The following is a 17,070-nucleotide window of genomic DNA, read 5'->3' on the forward strand; positions in this document are numbered from 1 at the left end:
GGAACCCGCAACGAAAATAATCAAAAATAGTAAAAATTAGGAGTTAGAAAATAAAATCCTCTCAAGAAGAATTTTGAACAAGAGATTGCTTTATGAAAACCATAGCTTAATTAACGCACAATAATATCATTATTTTTACAAGTAATCATGACTATACAAATAATCCGTATACGATTTGTATCCAACAGTTTCAAGGCATAACGTCGAATCGTTTCTCGTCCTATTTTTGGGCAACACAAGCGTATGAATAATACAACAGTGAGTGTCTGTCTGATTTCAAAACTTATTTGTGTCTAAAAGGTTTTTGTGGAGTAAACACTACAATGAAACGTTGACGAAATATTTTAAAGGACTTTGTTTTTCGAAACCATTAGGGGGTTTTTGTTGAATAATTTTACAGATTTTTTTTGTAAGGTATTGTTTTTAGGGTCGCGTAAGCAAATAGTGAAAAAATGAATGAACCTTTTTGCTGATGCCATGCTGCCTGTCCGTCTGTTTGTCACGAGCCGTGGTAACTGGACAGTAGAAATCTGCAAAGATGGTAATTCTGTATTTACAATAAATAACAAACATGAAGCTCGATGTTAAGCAACAGTTTTTACGGTCATGTACCGGCCAGGTGACAATTAGTATTGATATTTAAAGTACAATTTTATACAAAGAATACCATTCACAAAATAATGACTTCCAATACGTATTCAACAGCGGTTGTGATACTCTGAAGCTCCCTCATAAATGAATTTCATGTAAGAGTTTCAATCAATATTTCTGAAAAAAATATCAGTTTTAATGATTCAAGAACTATGCTTAAATGTTTAAAACATAGTTGTTTTTAAAACATCGGGTTCTTAAACCAAAAACAGAAAACTGTGGGTGTACTTTACAGCGTTTTTATGACAATATAAAAGTATTTTCGTGCTGATCTAGCTAAGTTATGTATTTTAAAATCAACTTTATTGTGTGCGCATATGGTTGGATTTTCAGCGATGAATATAACAATAGTATTTTTCCCAACATCTAAGGTTTTTGTTTACTCAACTCTGAGCAGAATATTTTGAGTGTTTTTCCTTTATATTTTAGTTTCGCGAAATAATCTCGGTCGTTGAAGACATGAAAAGAAACCGTACTTCCTTTTGAACTATCATATGTAATAAAATATTTAAGTATCTATAACGAACCTTCATATTATTATACTCCTTGTTGAAATAAAGGTTTCTTGAACTTCGCTTGTTTTATTTATCTCTACTAAATGACGTATTCCTGATTTGTGTTTAATAACAGCACAATGAATGTGTTTTTGCCAGTGGATAAGTATAACTGTTTGTTTTTTTGTCTATCCGTGCCATTATAGCTCCCGAAAGGATTGAGCGTTTTAGAATATTTTACAGTAAAAGTAAGTTATGTTTGAGTTTGTGTTGTCACGTTTGATAAGAATCGGTCAAACTATCAAAAAGGTTGAAGGGGAAAGGTTTTACTGTCAAGTGTTTTAAAAAATGAAATTTTTACTTCCTGAAGTTACCAGGCGGTATGAAATTAAACTTAGTCATAAGAATCTTTTCTTGTATTTTCTTTAAACTACGTATCCTATAATTACTATCGGAGCTAGCACTACCAAAAACATTGTTACGACACTAAATTAAATGCGCAGTCTTGAACTAACAGTTACATTACCATGCAAACGAAATTAGTTCTGAAACGCTAATTGCTGTAAATTGGCGGGAAACCATAACGCGATAGTTTCTGCTCAACCGTAAACGCTGGCTGGCTGGAAAACGTATTGATCAATTAGAGTTCCATTCATGAAATGAAGAAAGTTTAAAAAAATAATGATGTATAGGTTTTGAAATGTATCATATTATACATGATATCGTGGCAATAAATGAACATACTTTTCGAACGCATAAATACACGAAGGAAAATGAATATTTATCAATATTCATCTTTGGCTTAGTTCTCCCATAGGTCTGGATGAAATTTGATGGTATTGTTAAAAGAAGAAGTTGGATTTGTCACAATATATTCCTAATTCTGGTGATAGTGGCATAAGCATTTTCAACCCCTGTGTATTAGTGTCAAAAATTCGTTGTTTCTATTATTTCTACTAATTTTTTAAATTTAGACTTCAATTCTTAAGTTACCAGATTTTGACAAAGGGTTTTTTGCTTGTTTTTATCATTTACTTCTTCAATAATATAATCTAATGAGTACTGATTGTTTTCAGATAATGTGTCACTACTTTTGGCTGACGTGTGACGGCATCAGTGACGTGGTGTTCGCCCTGGACCTCGTCGTGCAGTTCAGGACTGGGTACTTGGAGCAAGGACTTATGGTGAGAAGCAGTCAGAATATAATATTCTTTATTGTACACCATAGAATCTCATACGTGAGTATGACATATCGCTAATGCGTAGATATGTACGATACGACTGGTCTGCTGGTCTAGTGGTTAGTGGCCCTGACTGCTATACCAGAGGTTGTGGGTTCGTTTCCCACCCAGGACAAACGTTTGTATGATGAGCTCGATCATTTGTTCTGTGTCTGGGTGTAGTTTATAATAATATGTATGTATTTAGAAATATATATTTATCAGTTGTCATAATACAGTAGGTACATGTAGTACTCATAGTACAATCTTTGCTCAATTTGAGACTTGATGGAATCCAGACCATAGTCTTCAAAATAGAACTGCTTGGTAGACGTGACAAATATTGTATGATCAATGTTTTTCATGTTTCTCCCATGATCAATTATAAAAGTGATAAAAAATTGGAAAAGTCTTATCATAGTACATTGCATCATACACAAAAACAAATTATCAAAAGCATAAGACTTTAAAAAGGAATTTAGGTCGCGTAAAACTTAATGCTGCCAAAACCGAACTATAACACCGTCCTCATGAAAACCATTCCGCATAACCATTTTGCAAAGTAAGCTCTCAAAGTATCAATCACCCCTAAAGAGTGCGACTACCTCAACAACAGAACATAAACAGTTTTCTTTTGTTTTCTCGAGAAAACAGCTTTGATTTATTTCACCAATCAAATCCCTTTCCGGTGAACAAATAGACTATCAGGACATTTTATCGTAGTTTACATTTCACCTGCACCAAACAAATTGAAGCATTTGTAACAAGAAGGTCTTAAATTACAGTGTAGAGTTATTTCTTAGCATTATTTATGTTAAGAAACCGACCACATACGTTGGTTGAAAGGGTCGGCAGAAGTTTATAATAAAAATAAATATAAAATCAGCCTACAAGTATTAATATATATTCCCTTTAACAACACAACCCTCGTTTTGCGTCCCTGAAAGGCAGTTTTATTTTTACAATGTTTTTATATGGTGACTTAGTACTTTTTTTTTAAACGGTTTTTAGCTCATTGTAAGTTAAAGTTGCCGCAATTGCAAATGAGCAACAATCGATTTTTCGTTATTGAGCTTTTCATATGCAGTAATGAATGTTTTTTATACAAGTTTTCTACTTAAATAAAATCAATATATTTGAAGATAACAGGTGGGGTTCATACATACACCGTACAAAATCAAAAGTTTATATCAAATAGGACGTTTTCCAGGCACTTTTAAACCTTACAATTATGACTCTAGGTGTTTGGTTCCAAAGAAGAACCGGCAGGAAATTCAATGAGCTACTCTCTTAAAAACAAACTTAATACAGAGTAGTAGAAAGATATTTTAATTCATAACGGCATTTGGCGGGCCTGTTGGTCTAGTGGTTAGTGACTCTGACTGCTATACCGGAGGTCGTGGGTTCGATTCCCGCCCAGGACAAATGTTGTGTGATGAGCATGATCATTTGTTCTGGTGTCTGGGTGTAATTTATCTATAATATGTATGTATTTAGAAATATATAAGTAAGTTTATCAGTTGTCTGGTTACCATAACACAAGCTCTGCTTAGCTTGGGATCAGATAACCGTGTGTGAGTTGTCCCATGATATTATATTGATATATTAATAACATATTTCACTCAAATGTCTTTCTCTTTTCTATTTGTACTTAACTAGCTGTTGCCCGCGACTTCGTCGCCGTGGGTAGAAGATATAAGTTATGATTTATACCTGCCCTGTTTTTTTCACATTTTCTATTGTATCTTCGCTTCTATTAGTCGCAGCGTGATGGTTTTTAGCCTAAGACCTTCCTCGATGCATGGTCTATTCACCACAAAAATAATTTTTCAATTTGGACCAGTAGTTCCTGAGATTAGCGCGTTCAACAAACAAACAAACTCTTCAGCTTTATATATTAGTATAAAAGTATAGATTACCCACTTACAGCACCTATGCAAACTTCATACACAATTCAATAACAGATACTATACTATTACAGAAACGTTACATATCTGTCCAATCCTAGATGGCAAAGCCTTCTCTGTGTCCCATTTATCCCCAGACATGCACTAGAGCCGCCACATAGTGAATTCAGAATCTCCGTCGAACCAGTCAGAATAGGCAATATCTAAACACACGTGTTTACTACACGGTACTAAAGATAACAGTTTGATTATTCACTGAAATGGTGCCTGAGACTTGCAAATGTTGAATTTATGGATAAACATGTCGCGGCAAACTGGATAAACAAAATAAACTTGGACAGAAAAAAACAATAAATACTGTGCATCCTGGCAGAATCTAAGAACGTCGCAGGAGCCCCTATTTTCCGGATGGGAATCATCATACTACCGCTCGTAGTTTGGGTTGCTCGGAGCGTCAGACTGTTACCAAAACCTACCCATGTTCCTTCTTTGGGGCTTTATCCACCAGGTCCGCAGTAACCGGACTATTCTGGAAGGTATACCTTGCAATTTGACATGAAAACTAAACAAAAAAAATCGAATGTGGTGGCAAAAAAAAAGCTTTATTGTTCTGGAGAAAAAACACAACATCATCAGGCGTGCCATAAGTCCTTTTTATCGCAAGTCATGGGAAAAGCATACTTACCCATCGTGTATATAGGTTATTACATATTGTATAGATACTGAGGGTTAAGGATACGTGAAGGCTCTTATCCCTTACTCAGTAGGCCCTACATCACCCTCCTCTAATTAATTATCTAATTAACCACCTCTTATTTTAACTCCCTCCAGTATCAAGAATTGCTGACATGTTTATACGTCTAAACAATTTTACTTAATTAGATATATTATCTCGGAAATTCATGTACTTAATAACTTGTGTTTACGTATTAATAATAGCTTATAAATCACCCTTAGCAAAGACCATTCGTGTATACTTCGTTCTATTCATAATATCAAACTCATTTTTTTATAAAACTGTAGGTATCAATATAAAAATATTGTGAAAAAGTGACACCATGGTATGCTGTGAAGTGTGTTTTCCGTTTCTTCTTCACAGCCAGAGCACTTAATAGGCGGTGAAGGGTGGGCGATACGGAGTCATTTATATAAATTACTTAACGCCTAAAAAGTGCTTCTTTGGAGCTCGACTTAAAATAATGGACTTTGATTCAATTTGATATATGTAATTACGTATAAATGGTTTCTTAGGTTTGCGCGAATATTAGATATGTATATGTATTCTTATTTCAGTAGTAGTGCACTCACGATCCCCGTCCATTCTCTCTATGAATAGGAAACAAGTTTATATTATTGTTTGCTCTCTCTAACTTGCAACTTTTGTTCACAGGTGTATGATTCGAAGAAGCTAGCAAAACATTATGTGACGTCACGGCCGTTTCTATTGGACATCGCATCGCTGACACCCCTAGATCTGCTGCAACTGAAGATTGGTACTAACCCTATCATCCGCTTCCCTAGGTTTCTAAAAGTAAGTGAAATCTTTTTGTTTTACTTTAATATTGATTAATTATCCTAGGGATCCAATTTTAAACAAGTAATTATTATGTATCAAAGTATTAATTTAAGTGTGTCAACAATTGGATTATTTATTAAAAAAATACTTGATGTAAACAAATTCAATTTATCGGCTTACAAATTATGTTTAAACATTATTACATTATGTTTAATTTTGTCTTATTATTATTTCAAATTTGTGCCAAAAGTGCAAATTAATTTAAGAAAATCATCGTATAATAGAGACTACACGAATGGTCATTATTCAAGGATGTAGTAAGGATAATAGAGATGAATAATAGCAACCTGTCATCCATCAGAAACCCTACCACAACCTCCCCGTACAGTCATAGAAGGAAATGTCGCTATACGCCGTGAATAGTTCTATCTCGCTTATACAACTGCAACAGCCTTACTGATACCGCTTCGGTTTGATGGTGGTGGTCCCCAAAGGTTTATTCAAATTTCCTTAATAAAGGGTTGTTCAACTCTGCATTAGAAATGAGATAGTATTGCTGTAATTGCTAGTCTCGTCCTTCGAGACAGTTGAATCGAGATTATCTGTATTTACTTAACCCCGTTCTACTCTAAATGCAAAGTTTGGGTATTGCAACAATGATTAGACTGTTTTTTTACGGTAAAAACTGATGTTTTTAACTGTAAAATAGGGTAAAAAACTTTTTTTGTGAATAAGTATAGGGTGAAAATTAAAAAAAAAATGAAATCGTAAGTCATTAACTCTCAGATAAGTACATAATTACTAAATAAAAACGAGTTAACTTCAAATCAAATCGAATTATACGCAAATACTCTACAACAATAAATTCTTACATTATTACTATAATATCCTGAGTTCTGTTAACCAATAAAATCATATGTAAAACAGAGAAGCTTCAGTAAAGCCAGGTCTGCAATATAAGTGTCGTGTTACGGCTAAAAGCTTTCGTTGAAGGATGTATACTGCGAGATTACTTGCGACAGACACAAGGCTCGCGCTGATCAGAAATATACGGATATTTCCCTAAATATTATTGCTTGCACTTCCTTCTTTAATCTTCAAAATATCATAAACGCAAAAGTTTGTAAGTATGGATGCATGTCTGTTTCTCTTTTACACAAAAACCGCTGAACGGATTTGAATGAATTTTTGGTACACAGATAGTATTTTTTTTAACTATTTTAGTCTCCCTTGGGAGCATTTTCGATTTGTAGCGAGCGGAGATTCGAAAAAGAGCTAGTGGAAAATAAAAATGCAAACGATTTAAAATACTTTTTATACTAACTCACAAAAAAAAAATCACTTGATACTATTCGCTTGAAATCAGGATCATTTAAAAAGAAAGATTTATTAATATCATTTTTAGAGAAAGAAGACTTCAGCCCGAACATGGACATCGTTAGTTTCATACATTTAAAATAGAAATTTAAATTCACAAATGAATGTCATATGAAGTGAGAGAATCATTTTCAACCGAACCTACAGAAAATACTTACACACATTTTCACACAAAAACAAACGAGAGCCATAGAAAAATATGTCGTATCCTATCTACGTTCAAAGATAAGCCTTTAGAGAAAACATTGATCTAACAATAAAAGAAAGAATAATCCTTTTCCTTTTGTTATATAAGTTCGAAGCGGGTTTAAGAGACACCGATTTTCCTCAACGTTGAGGTGAAATTAAGTGTCAATCGTGATAAGTGTCTCATAGACATCGTACCAGCCTTTGTTGTAGAAGTAATACGTTCCTATAGCGGACTAGAAAATATTATCGCCTATCTATTAACAGGGGTTCGAGCAAAAAGCCTCTAGAACCATATCCAAGTTTTGATAATATAAGAATGCAACGTGAAGAATTACGTAACTTAAAGGTTTTACTAATTTTAAAACTCTTTGGATGTAATACTTTTTTTAAATTGAATCAAAGACCCAGAATCAAAGTTCTGGCTGAATATAAACTTAAAATATTTGAAAATGGAACACCCTCTGTCGGACTTATTTTGGCGCTATTATTTAGCTGCAGTTTTAACTGTAGTAGTAGTAGTGTAGTTTAGTAATAACTTATGATAAAAATTTAAAAATCATACAATAATGTGAAAAAAGTATAAAAATGGAAAGATACATTTTAATTATTAAAATTTATCCTGTAAACAATATGGTATTTCTTCGCTATTCATTGTAGCCTAAATAAACCGAATATTTAATTGATATTGTATTTAAATTGTCTGCCATATTTTTAATATTGCAACAAGCGGTAATAATTAGCTTGACGTAACACGTGAAAATTAAAGATATGTTTTAATTTCGTTATTATATTATGTAACAGTTAAATTTAAATATTTGTTATAGATAATCATGTGGATGTATTTTTTATATTCAAATTAAGTTGGTGTACAAACCCAATTAACCCTCTCTTCTATTCTAGGTGTACAGAGCAGTGAACTTCTACTACATAGTGGAGTCGAGGACCGTGTACCCTAACTTCTGGCGCGTCATCAACCTGATCCACATCCTGCTTATCCTGGCTCACTGGTTCGGCTGCTTCTACTTCTTGCTGTCAGAAGCTGAGGGGTTCCAGGTCAGAATACTTTATGTTACATAAGCTAAGGATGGCGTGAGGTATTGCAATGCCAGTACCAATATTTGCTGGTCGTTTCACTACCAGTTGTGGCGTGGCTAAATCACTAAATTGATGTCATTGTACCACTTCCTCTAGTTTATTGCTTCTACTACACACTGCTTCTAGAAGATTTCCTAAAAGCCCTAGATGTGCGAAGACCGATCATGTTTAACTAAAGTTTTACGCGGATATTTTGATTAAATCTTTTTTTTTACTAAACTTATTGTAGACTATTGAATTATTAAACGATGCAACGATGCGTATTTATCGGGAGTGCATCATTTAATAATAAATCAGTTTCACAATAGTTACAAGAAAAAAAATTGAATACTCTATTAAGTTTTTCTAACATCCTAAGCCGAATGTCTGAAACTGTTAAAAGTATTCTTAGCAGTAAATAAGTTCCACGTAGGTATTTCTTGCCTTAATCTTCCAATAAAATTGTATGTTCAGTACTCAGCTGTATTGACTGAACGTGCGTGACATGTAAGTCGAGCGTATTCTAATTTTATTAAAAATCATTGTCGCACATTTGGATCTGGTAAATACAGTAATTCGTGAAGAAAAATTCTCTATTTAAGACAATATAATTGAGTTTTCTGTTTATTCGCCTTTACGATTGTATTCTAGTGTAGATAGATATATTTAAGGTAAAAACGCTCCCGTTTTCTACGCAACTTTTCTTAGAATTATTATTAGCCTGGTTGGGTGTAAACAGGAAAAACAGTTCCGTGCATAGTGCAATGAATGTTTAGACCGCGGAGCTTACGCAAGTAGCTGGAAGTGATAAAGTATGCGTATGTTATGTTTAGGAGGTGACTATCAAAATTAGCACAAACGATTGAAACGTTTAAAACTGACTACAAGATAAATTTACAAGATATTTTTTGGTATAGATACATTTTTTCCAGGCTTTTTTGTACGTCAAATCATACAACTGGACATCGTTTTCAGGGTCTCTCTTCTAAAGGTTAAAACGGAACCCTATTTACTAACACTGATTTCAGTCCGTTTGTCACCAGGCTGTATCACATGAACCATGATAGTTAGACTTAAAGTTTTCAAGAATGATGTATGCCAGTTGCCACTTCATCAACAAATAATACAATTCGAGGTCAAGCCACGCTTAGTGCGGCCAGAAACTTGTACAGAACTTTTAGTGTCGGTCGTAGGTCCAACTTGCACATGACCAGTTTTTAATATTTCACGTATCTGACAGAACAGTTTAAAAACTTCGGTACTTTAGATGCAATTCCATCTACTCGTCTCATCCGTGGTCTAAACGTACACGAAAGAGTTTATTTTATATGTAAGTAGCACATAGGTAACCCACTTTCACATAACCATAAAATCGGAATACGATTATCGGACCAACAAAATGTAGGTCATCTGTACCCCTGTAGCCTTACGCGAAAACAGGAAGAGAGAGCCAAGGGGCCTACCATCGGCCTCTAACAGTAATATTATTGTTAGTGAGGAAAAGGGACAGCGCGCTACCCGGTGTAGAGCGGCATCCCTTTCCCACAACTACGATTATATTCCTTCAAGAGCTGATAGTAGGCATCGCTTTATTGATAGCTGAGAACTTAATAGATACGGGCACAGCAATAACGATTAAGTTTTATGTGAATGGTGTTAAATGGCGGTATTATTCACTTTTATTGATTTTGAGAAACAATTAAATGTTGGAAAAGACTTGTTTTTGATACAGGAGAAAAGTAAGGCTGGTAGTAAGGCTTTGCTTAAAGTTGTGGTCTATGGAAAATAACAATTAGTGAAACAAATTTACAGTAAGGTTATATACACTATTCAAACAAACAAACAAACTCTTCAGCTTTATATATTAGTATAGATTTGCCATATTAAAAATAGTTGAGTAACCGAAAAAGCTCAAAGTCCCCTTATTAAACCATATAATGTCCACAAGACATCTAAACCGTCATGTTTCTGATTAAATTCAGCAAAGGTCAGAATGGAACCTCATATTCCCGATTCCAATCCATTTACCTCTTATGAATATTAAAAATATCAGGTTTTCGGGTTCACATGACATAAGGAATCGGTTATCAAGGGATTCACAAAACCAGATCGGTAATGTGGATATGTAAAGTCAATTCTAAGACCCTCCAAATAAAGTGGATCTTTACTATTAAAATGTACCGATAGGGTTTGCGTTTGCTATTCTTATGGATAGTATAGTTAATAATAGGAGTTCATGACTAAACTTCAACTACGCAAGTGGATGGATCACAGGTTGAGCTACGCTTAATACGGTCGGTCCATGGATGGGCGACCATCTATGGCATAAAAAGTTCCTTCTTGTTTCGGAAGGCACGTTCAATTGTGGGTATTGGCTATTAATAAAACATCTTATGCTGTCGTTATTCGTAGTCAGAAGCTGGATAGTTTGACAACAGTCTAACTGAGGGGTGTCTTGTTGCTCAGGTAACTGGGTTGAGGAGATTAGACATGCAGTCGGTCCTTGTAAAACCCTGATAATCAGATGAATTCGTTTAGACTGGAAGCCGACCCCAACGTAGTTGGAAAAAGGCTGAGATGATGAGTACAGGTCACTTTTATGAGTGGCACCGACACCTAGAATGGTTAAAATTATTCAAAACCAATTACAAAAAGTTTTACTTTATAAATTGGACTATATTATCCAACTTTTGTAGCAGACTGTACTTACACATGGCTTTGTTAAATTCCAGCGAAACCAATATTATCTTAGTATTATGTTTATTACTGTATATTGTAGAAGCATTACAGTAAAATAATCTCCAATAAAAGACTGCTTTTATATCTTTATCGATATTTTCGAATCGTTTATGAAGCCAATAGGCGTTTTATTATAAGCTGAATAAACAGACGTTTTTCCGCCATTACAATATTGCGATAAGTTGCTAAAAGCCGGCCGAAAACGAGTCCCAAACGCGCTCACAGGGGTTCCGTACCGTTATAATATATAAAAAAAACCTGTCAAGGTTCGGTGTTTCGGACTCGTGATACTGAGGGTTACATAGGTGCGTACAAAGAAAAGTAATTTGCTAACAAAAGTGGTCACCCATCAAATGTGTGTCCGTAAAAATCCTTGCTTCATTCTTTCTAATAGGGATGATGACTGGGTACCCTCAGTTAGATAATTGAAAAGTATGAGACACGTATTTTTTCCTTTTTCAGAAAAACTAGAATTGACAAAGATTTACTGCTTTAAAGTTTAGGAGAGGAGGCTTGTGACGTAACGATAGAGTAAAATTTATACTCAATCGTGACGTCACGCGTAAGTTTCATTCACTGTAATTTGGTCAATTTATGTTTGCGGGACAAATTAAAAAATACGTATCCATTATTATACAAAAAACTACAAGACGGACACTGCAAAAATTGTCATCATCCCTATTGTAATTTTTTCTTTTCAAATTTCAAAAGTCTAGCTATTACAGTATAAGACACAGACGCACAGACACCGGTTTCTTAACAATAGAAGCCAGTCGTTTCCTTTGGGTGTATTACCCTTAAAAGGTTAAATAAAAGTCATTAACGTAACTATAGCGATCTATAAAACTATTTCCTTGACTCAGGACTAATTAGGGATAATTATCCATTATTGCTACGATTATCTAGCCTTTTGGTGAACATTGTGGCATTATTAGTACCAAGACGGTACTTACGAGCCATTTCCTTAGGTTAATCTCTTAATAGTCCCTAACGACACCCGAGAGTAAGTTGAAGTCGCAGTTACTGTTGGCGTCACAACAAGGAAAGTAGTTCTGTTAAAATAACAAGGGAAATTAGCTATACCCTATAAAAAGTCGTGCCTGGTGGTTTAGCGGTTCCATGTGTAGACAACGACTTGATTTGAAAGCACTATGTGCAAGTTCGATCCCAAGGCAAGCAATGTATCGATGTTACTTTTTCAGAGATATTTTTAATATGACCAGCAGAGGGATGTTTATAAGCGGGTATTACTATACTCTTCATAACAAGGACTTGAATGTTTGTGAAAAATCCGCGACACAAAGATTCAATTCTTTAATATGGAAGTCGTTTTAGCTATAAAGATGATAAGGAACGGAAAATAACATTCAATATTTCACAGGCAATACATTGATTTCGCAGATTTTTAAATCTCAGCAAGTGTTATTATATTTCTAATATCCAGTTATTCTCTCTATATATTTCTCCCTAAAACCCATTTGACAAGGGTAAGATTACCAAAAGCCACATTCCGTTGATTAAAGCAAAGCTGTTACTTTAATCGGTTGGAGCCCATATCGAAGTTAACCTTAATGAAAATGTCTACCTGTCGATTTGGTAACATATACGAGTAGATACAATCCAACCAATACACCTACGAATACCGATACTGAAAATAGCCACAAAGTGGAAAGGGCAATCAGACAATACACAAATAAGTAGTTACCTTCGTAGTGTTTAGGCCTGAACGCCTTCGAACCTAAGAAGCAAAATGAGTGGTGTTAGAAGTTTGACGTGTATATCTTCCAGTCCGGCTAAGCGTGATGCTCCCGAGCGGATTGAGCGATTTCAATTTAGTTTTCTTTGTATTAAAGGATTTGTTTGATCTTTGATAAAAATCGGTAAAGTCAATTAAAAGTGGGGGATGGTGAAAGTTTATATGGCCAGCATTTTTTTTAATTTTATCTTATTATCCGTCCACGAAACAAGTGTGAGTACAAAACGCGGTGAATAAAAATATTTTACAGCACCTTAATAAGACTGTTCGTCGTTCTGATTTTTCAACTGCTAAATGTTGCCTCAAGAGGTGGCTAGGAAAGACACTGAAGTTTTTTTTGTTTTCTTTTAAAGAAATACGCGAAATAATAAGAAAAACAAACACTTAGTCCACTCTCATAACCCACAAAACAATAAAAACTGCATACAGCAAATACATAACTAATATGAATTTATAAAACAAAATTACCAGGGCTGCAGAGAGTTGAGGATATAACAAATGAGTTTAAACCCTTACTAAAGGAATGTCCAGTCCCGTGGTTCCTAACTAACTTTATTGCATTTGTATAATGACGGGCACGACAGTTAGATCCCTGCTAAGCTGATTCGTAAATACTCAAAGGTTTTTGCTGTTGCATTATCAACTCCGACGAATGAGGTTACATTTTAAGATGAAAGGACTTTAAATAAAACCTTGTTAAGGTGTTCATAAGTAATGTAAGTAAATAGTAAAGTAAATTCAATGCTGCAGTATTGAAAACATGATAGATAGTCGTGTTTTGGCTTGATAGCTTCGAGATTATTACAGCTTCCCCTTCCCTTCTCAAACCTAACACCACTTTTTTGTCCAAAAGCTTTGTTGCTTGAAGATAATAACCTTCTATAAGTCGGATAAGAATTAAAGCTAAGAAATAAAATTAACTACAAGTCAACGTTTCCACCGCTTTTCTGAGCGAAGAAGCCAAAATACTATTTACAAAACCCATTCTGCTACCCAAGCTGCTACGCCTATAGGCGTCAACCGGGATATATTCCACCAAGATGTATTGCACATCCTCTAGTGTCTAGTGACTTTGTGCAATAAAAAAGAATAACAAAAAAAAACGAAAGTCTATCATACTTAGAAAACAAGAACTGTAACTCAAGCACTCAATGCTTCAATTTATTTATGTCATACTTAACCTAAAATTGAAAAATCAGTACTAAGTTCACACTTTCAACGTAAACAAAATTTAAAATGCATTTTAAATTGTTTGAAGACCCACCGTTATAATTATTGATGTCCCGCAAACCTAATTTATATTCATGGTTTGCACCGAGAGCTAATTTAAAGTAGCAGGACACTGAGGAACCAGTTTATTTTCTACCGTTGTTATTAAAGGCTAAAAGAAAATCTTCAAAAGAATGACAAGGTTTTAAAACGTACATTGATGGTTTACATAATCATATGATACACAAACTTTTTTGTTTAAGTTATAAGCGATACTATTAACTAATTAGCTTTCCATCTGTCATCCTTTTGTTTTAGTTTTGAGCATCAAAAATCAAGAAATTGACAGCATGAACAGCTAAATCTAAAACTCCTAAATTTATACCGACAGACAGTAATTTTACATAACACACAGTTACCCAAAGAAGTAAAATCTTATACTTCGTCAACAATTTAAATGGATATCCTTGACTTTTAAGACATAGGTACAATTTAAGTAAAGTATTTCTAAGAGAGCAAAAGATCCTACTCTCCATACGGTTCAGATATTCCTAAATATCTCTCAGACAAATTAAAGCTAGTCTCAAGTATATGTATTGTAAGATTTAGCCGCCGACCTCCTACCAACTTACTTGATAAAGTTACATCGTTGGTGTGAGCGGGATAGCGCCATACACGAGGTATAGCGCCATCCCTCTTTTACAATAAAAAAAGTGTTATTTTAGGATTTGATGGTAGGTCCCTTGGATACAAAGCTATGTATCCTTGGCATGAAAATTATTCGGCAACTGAATAATGTTAATATTCATACAAGCTTGCTAAGTTACCTTTCATAATATTTTCCCGAATTAGAATATTCTTCGCTTAGTTTACATTGCGAAATGATTTCGTTACATGGGAGCTGTTTTTGTACTTTTAGGTGCTTACATAATATTTACTAAATATTCATCTTAGTCTTCGCTAGTTATTGCGTAATTGAAGTTTTTGTTAATATAGATTTACATATGTACATATTTTAAGTAATTTATATCTTAGTTGGTGAATCAAAAGAACTATTTCTGTTTTCTGTGTATCTGCTGTAAAATATCAATAAAAAAAAAATAGCTATACTACATCTATTGCAAGTACATACTATATTCACCCAACTAATCCTACTAATATTATAAACGCGAAAGTTTGTGTATTTGTATGTTCGTGACTCTTTTACTCAACAACCACTGAACGGATATAGACGAAACTTGCTACACAGATAATTTATAACCTGAATTAACACATAGCATAGTTTTTACCCGATTTTATGTTCTCGTGCCATGATTTTCGATGTGTAGCGAGCCCGCGAGCAACAACAAGTTCTCAATATAATATTCTGTTACCAGGGCGACTGGGTGTACCCTCATCGTCCCGGAGACTACGCGACCCTCACCAGGAAGTACCTCGGCTCCCTCTACTGGTCGACCCTCACTCTCACCACGATCGGAGACCTGCCGACACCAGAAACCAACGCCGAGTGAGTAGTATATATTTTTTGCACCACAGATAATTTTGTCACTTTGATAATATAGATAGATACCTACTTATTATGTACAACGGTGGGAAACATCTTTATAACTATGAAATATTCTGTCTTTTTTAATAATGATGCTATCTGCTACTACTATAGTTTTAATGTTTCCGAATATGCCTTAAACGCACGTTTAATAAGCTATCCGTTGACATCGGTACCGAACAATATTATCGAAATTCCTACAAAAATAGTCAGATGAGTAGCTATAAAATGGATGTGATTATTCTATTCTCGGTTTAAAAAATCTTCGTTATACATTTAAAAATACTTTATAGCTCAGTGGAGGGTTAATGGCAGCTTTAATTTAACTAATGTAGTCGTGTGACAGCGATTTTCAAAAATTAAAATGATTTAAACTAAAAACAATGGCATATTACTAAAATATGTTCGTTCTGAAATTGTAGTTAAAACACCCTAAATAAACGTTTTTCAGCACAAAACAGTTAGGAGTAACGTATTTTTTTCATAATTTCGTATTTCTTTTCATTTGATAAAATATTATAAAATACAACAAGATTGACCTAATTAGGCCCGCGTAGGCGAAAAACCTCTCGACTTTAAAAATATGATTTTACCGTACTTGATACCGTCACTTCCGTATCCCACAACGACAAACTCTTACCAAGTGCCAACATTCAAGGAGGTGACGGTTTACAAAGAGGTTTGACATCAGATACAAAACAAAACTTTTTGGTCGCGAAATCGCCTTTGTTTACACGATTCCAGTTAGCCGTTTGTTTATGATACTTAGAGAATATTTTTAAAGCTGAAAAGTAAGGTTTAATTTACAATACTTTTTCGTTGATACATTCTTGTTTCATAATAAATATTCAAAATGCTTTAAGCTCAGTTTTTTTAGTAAAGTAGTATTTTTGCCTGTAAAGATAAATATGCTAATCCTTATAATGTTTTAAAGTTATTATTTATTATTGACAAATTAAACTTTACCGAGATCACAATTTTACCCATTTCATTAAGGGCAAGGCAAGGGTTAATGTAAAAATAATGACTGCTGTACGGCATTTCCTTAAAAATGGTCTCATTAAAACCGGAACAGAATTCCAATTTCGGTTCCCCCAATCATTAGTAAGGTCTTGGATCATTAAAACTTGGAATTCCTTACCCAGGAAATCTGTAAACACTCGATATTGCCGTAAGAGTTTATAGCAGTAATTAAAAATAAAACAAGAATAAAATATTGATTACATTTTTTAATGCAGAACCTCGCTACCTTAAATTAATAATAGGGATGATGACTGGGTATAAAACGAAAAAATCTCATTAGTCCCTCAGTTAGATAATTGAAAAGTATGAGACACGTATTTTTTCCTTTTTCAGAAAAACTAGAATTGACAAAGATTAACTGCTTTAAAG

The 17,070-nt window shown here is 34.2% G+C and overlaps 1 protein-coding gene across 1 annotated transcript in view; it reads left to right on the forward strand.

The window, feature by feature from the left end:
• LOC113503132 overlaps window positions 1-17,070 on the forward strand; it is a 52,138-nt gene that overhangs the window by 15,384 nt on the left and 19,684 nt on the right. The window contains exons 4-7 of the mRNA XM_026884951.1: window positions 2,222-2,329; window positions 5,663-5,803; window positions 8,255-8,407; window positions 15,509-15,639. Coding sequence (XP_026740752.1) covers window positions 2,222-2,329; window positions 5,663-5,803; window positions 8,255-8,407; window positions 15,509-15,639 — 533 coding nt within the window. The remainder of the gene's footprint in view (window positions 1-2,221; window positions 2,330-5,662; window positions 5,804-8,254; window positions 8,408-15,508; window positions 15,640-17,070) is intronic.

The sequence above is a fragment of the Trichoplusia ni genome, chromosome 18, assembly GCF_003590095.1.
Source record: "Trichoplusia ni isolate ovarian cell line Hi5 chromosome 18, tn1, whole genome shotgun sequence".
NCBI classification, from domain to species: Eukaryota; Metazoa; Arthropoda; class Insecta; order Lepidoptera; family Noctuidae; genus Trichoplusia; species Trichoplusia ni.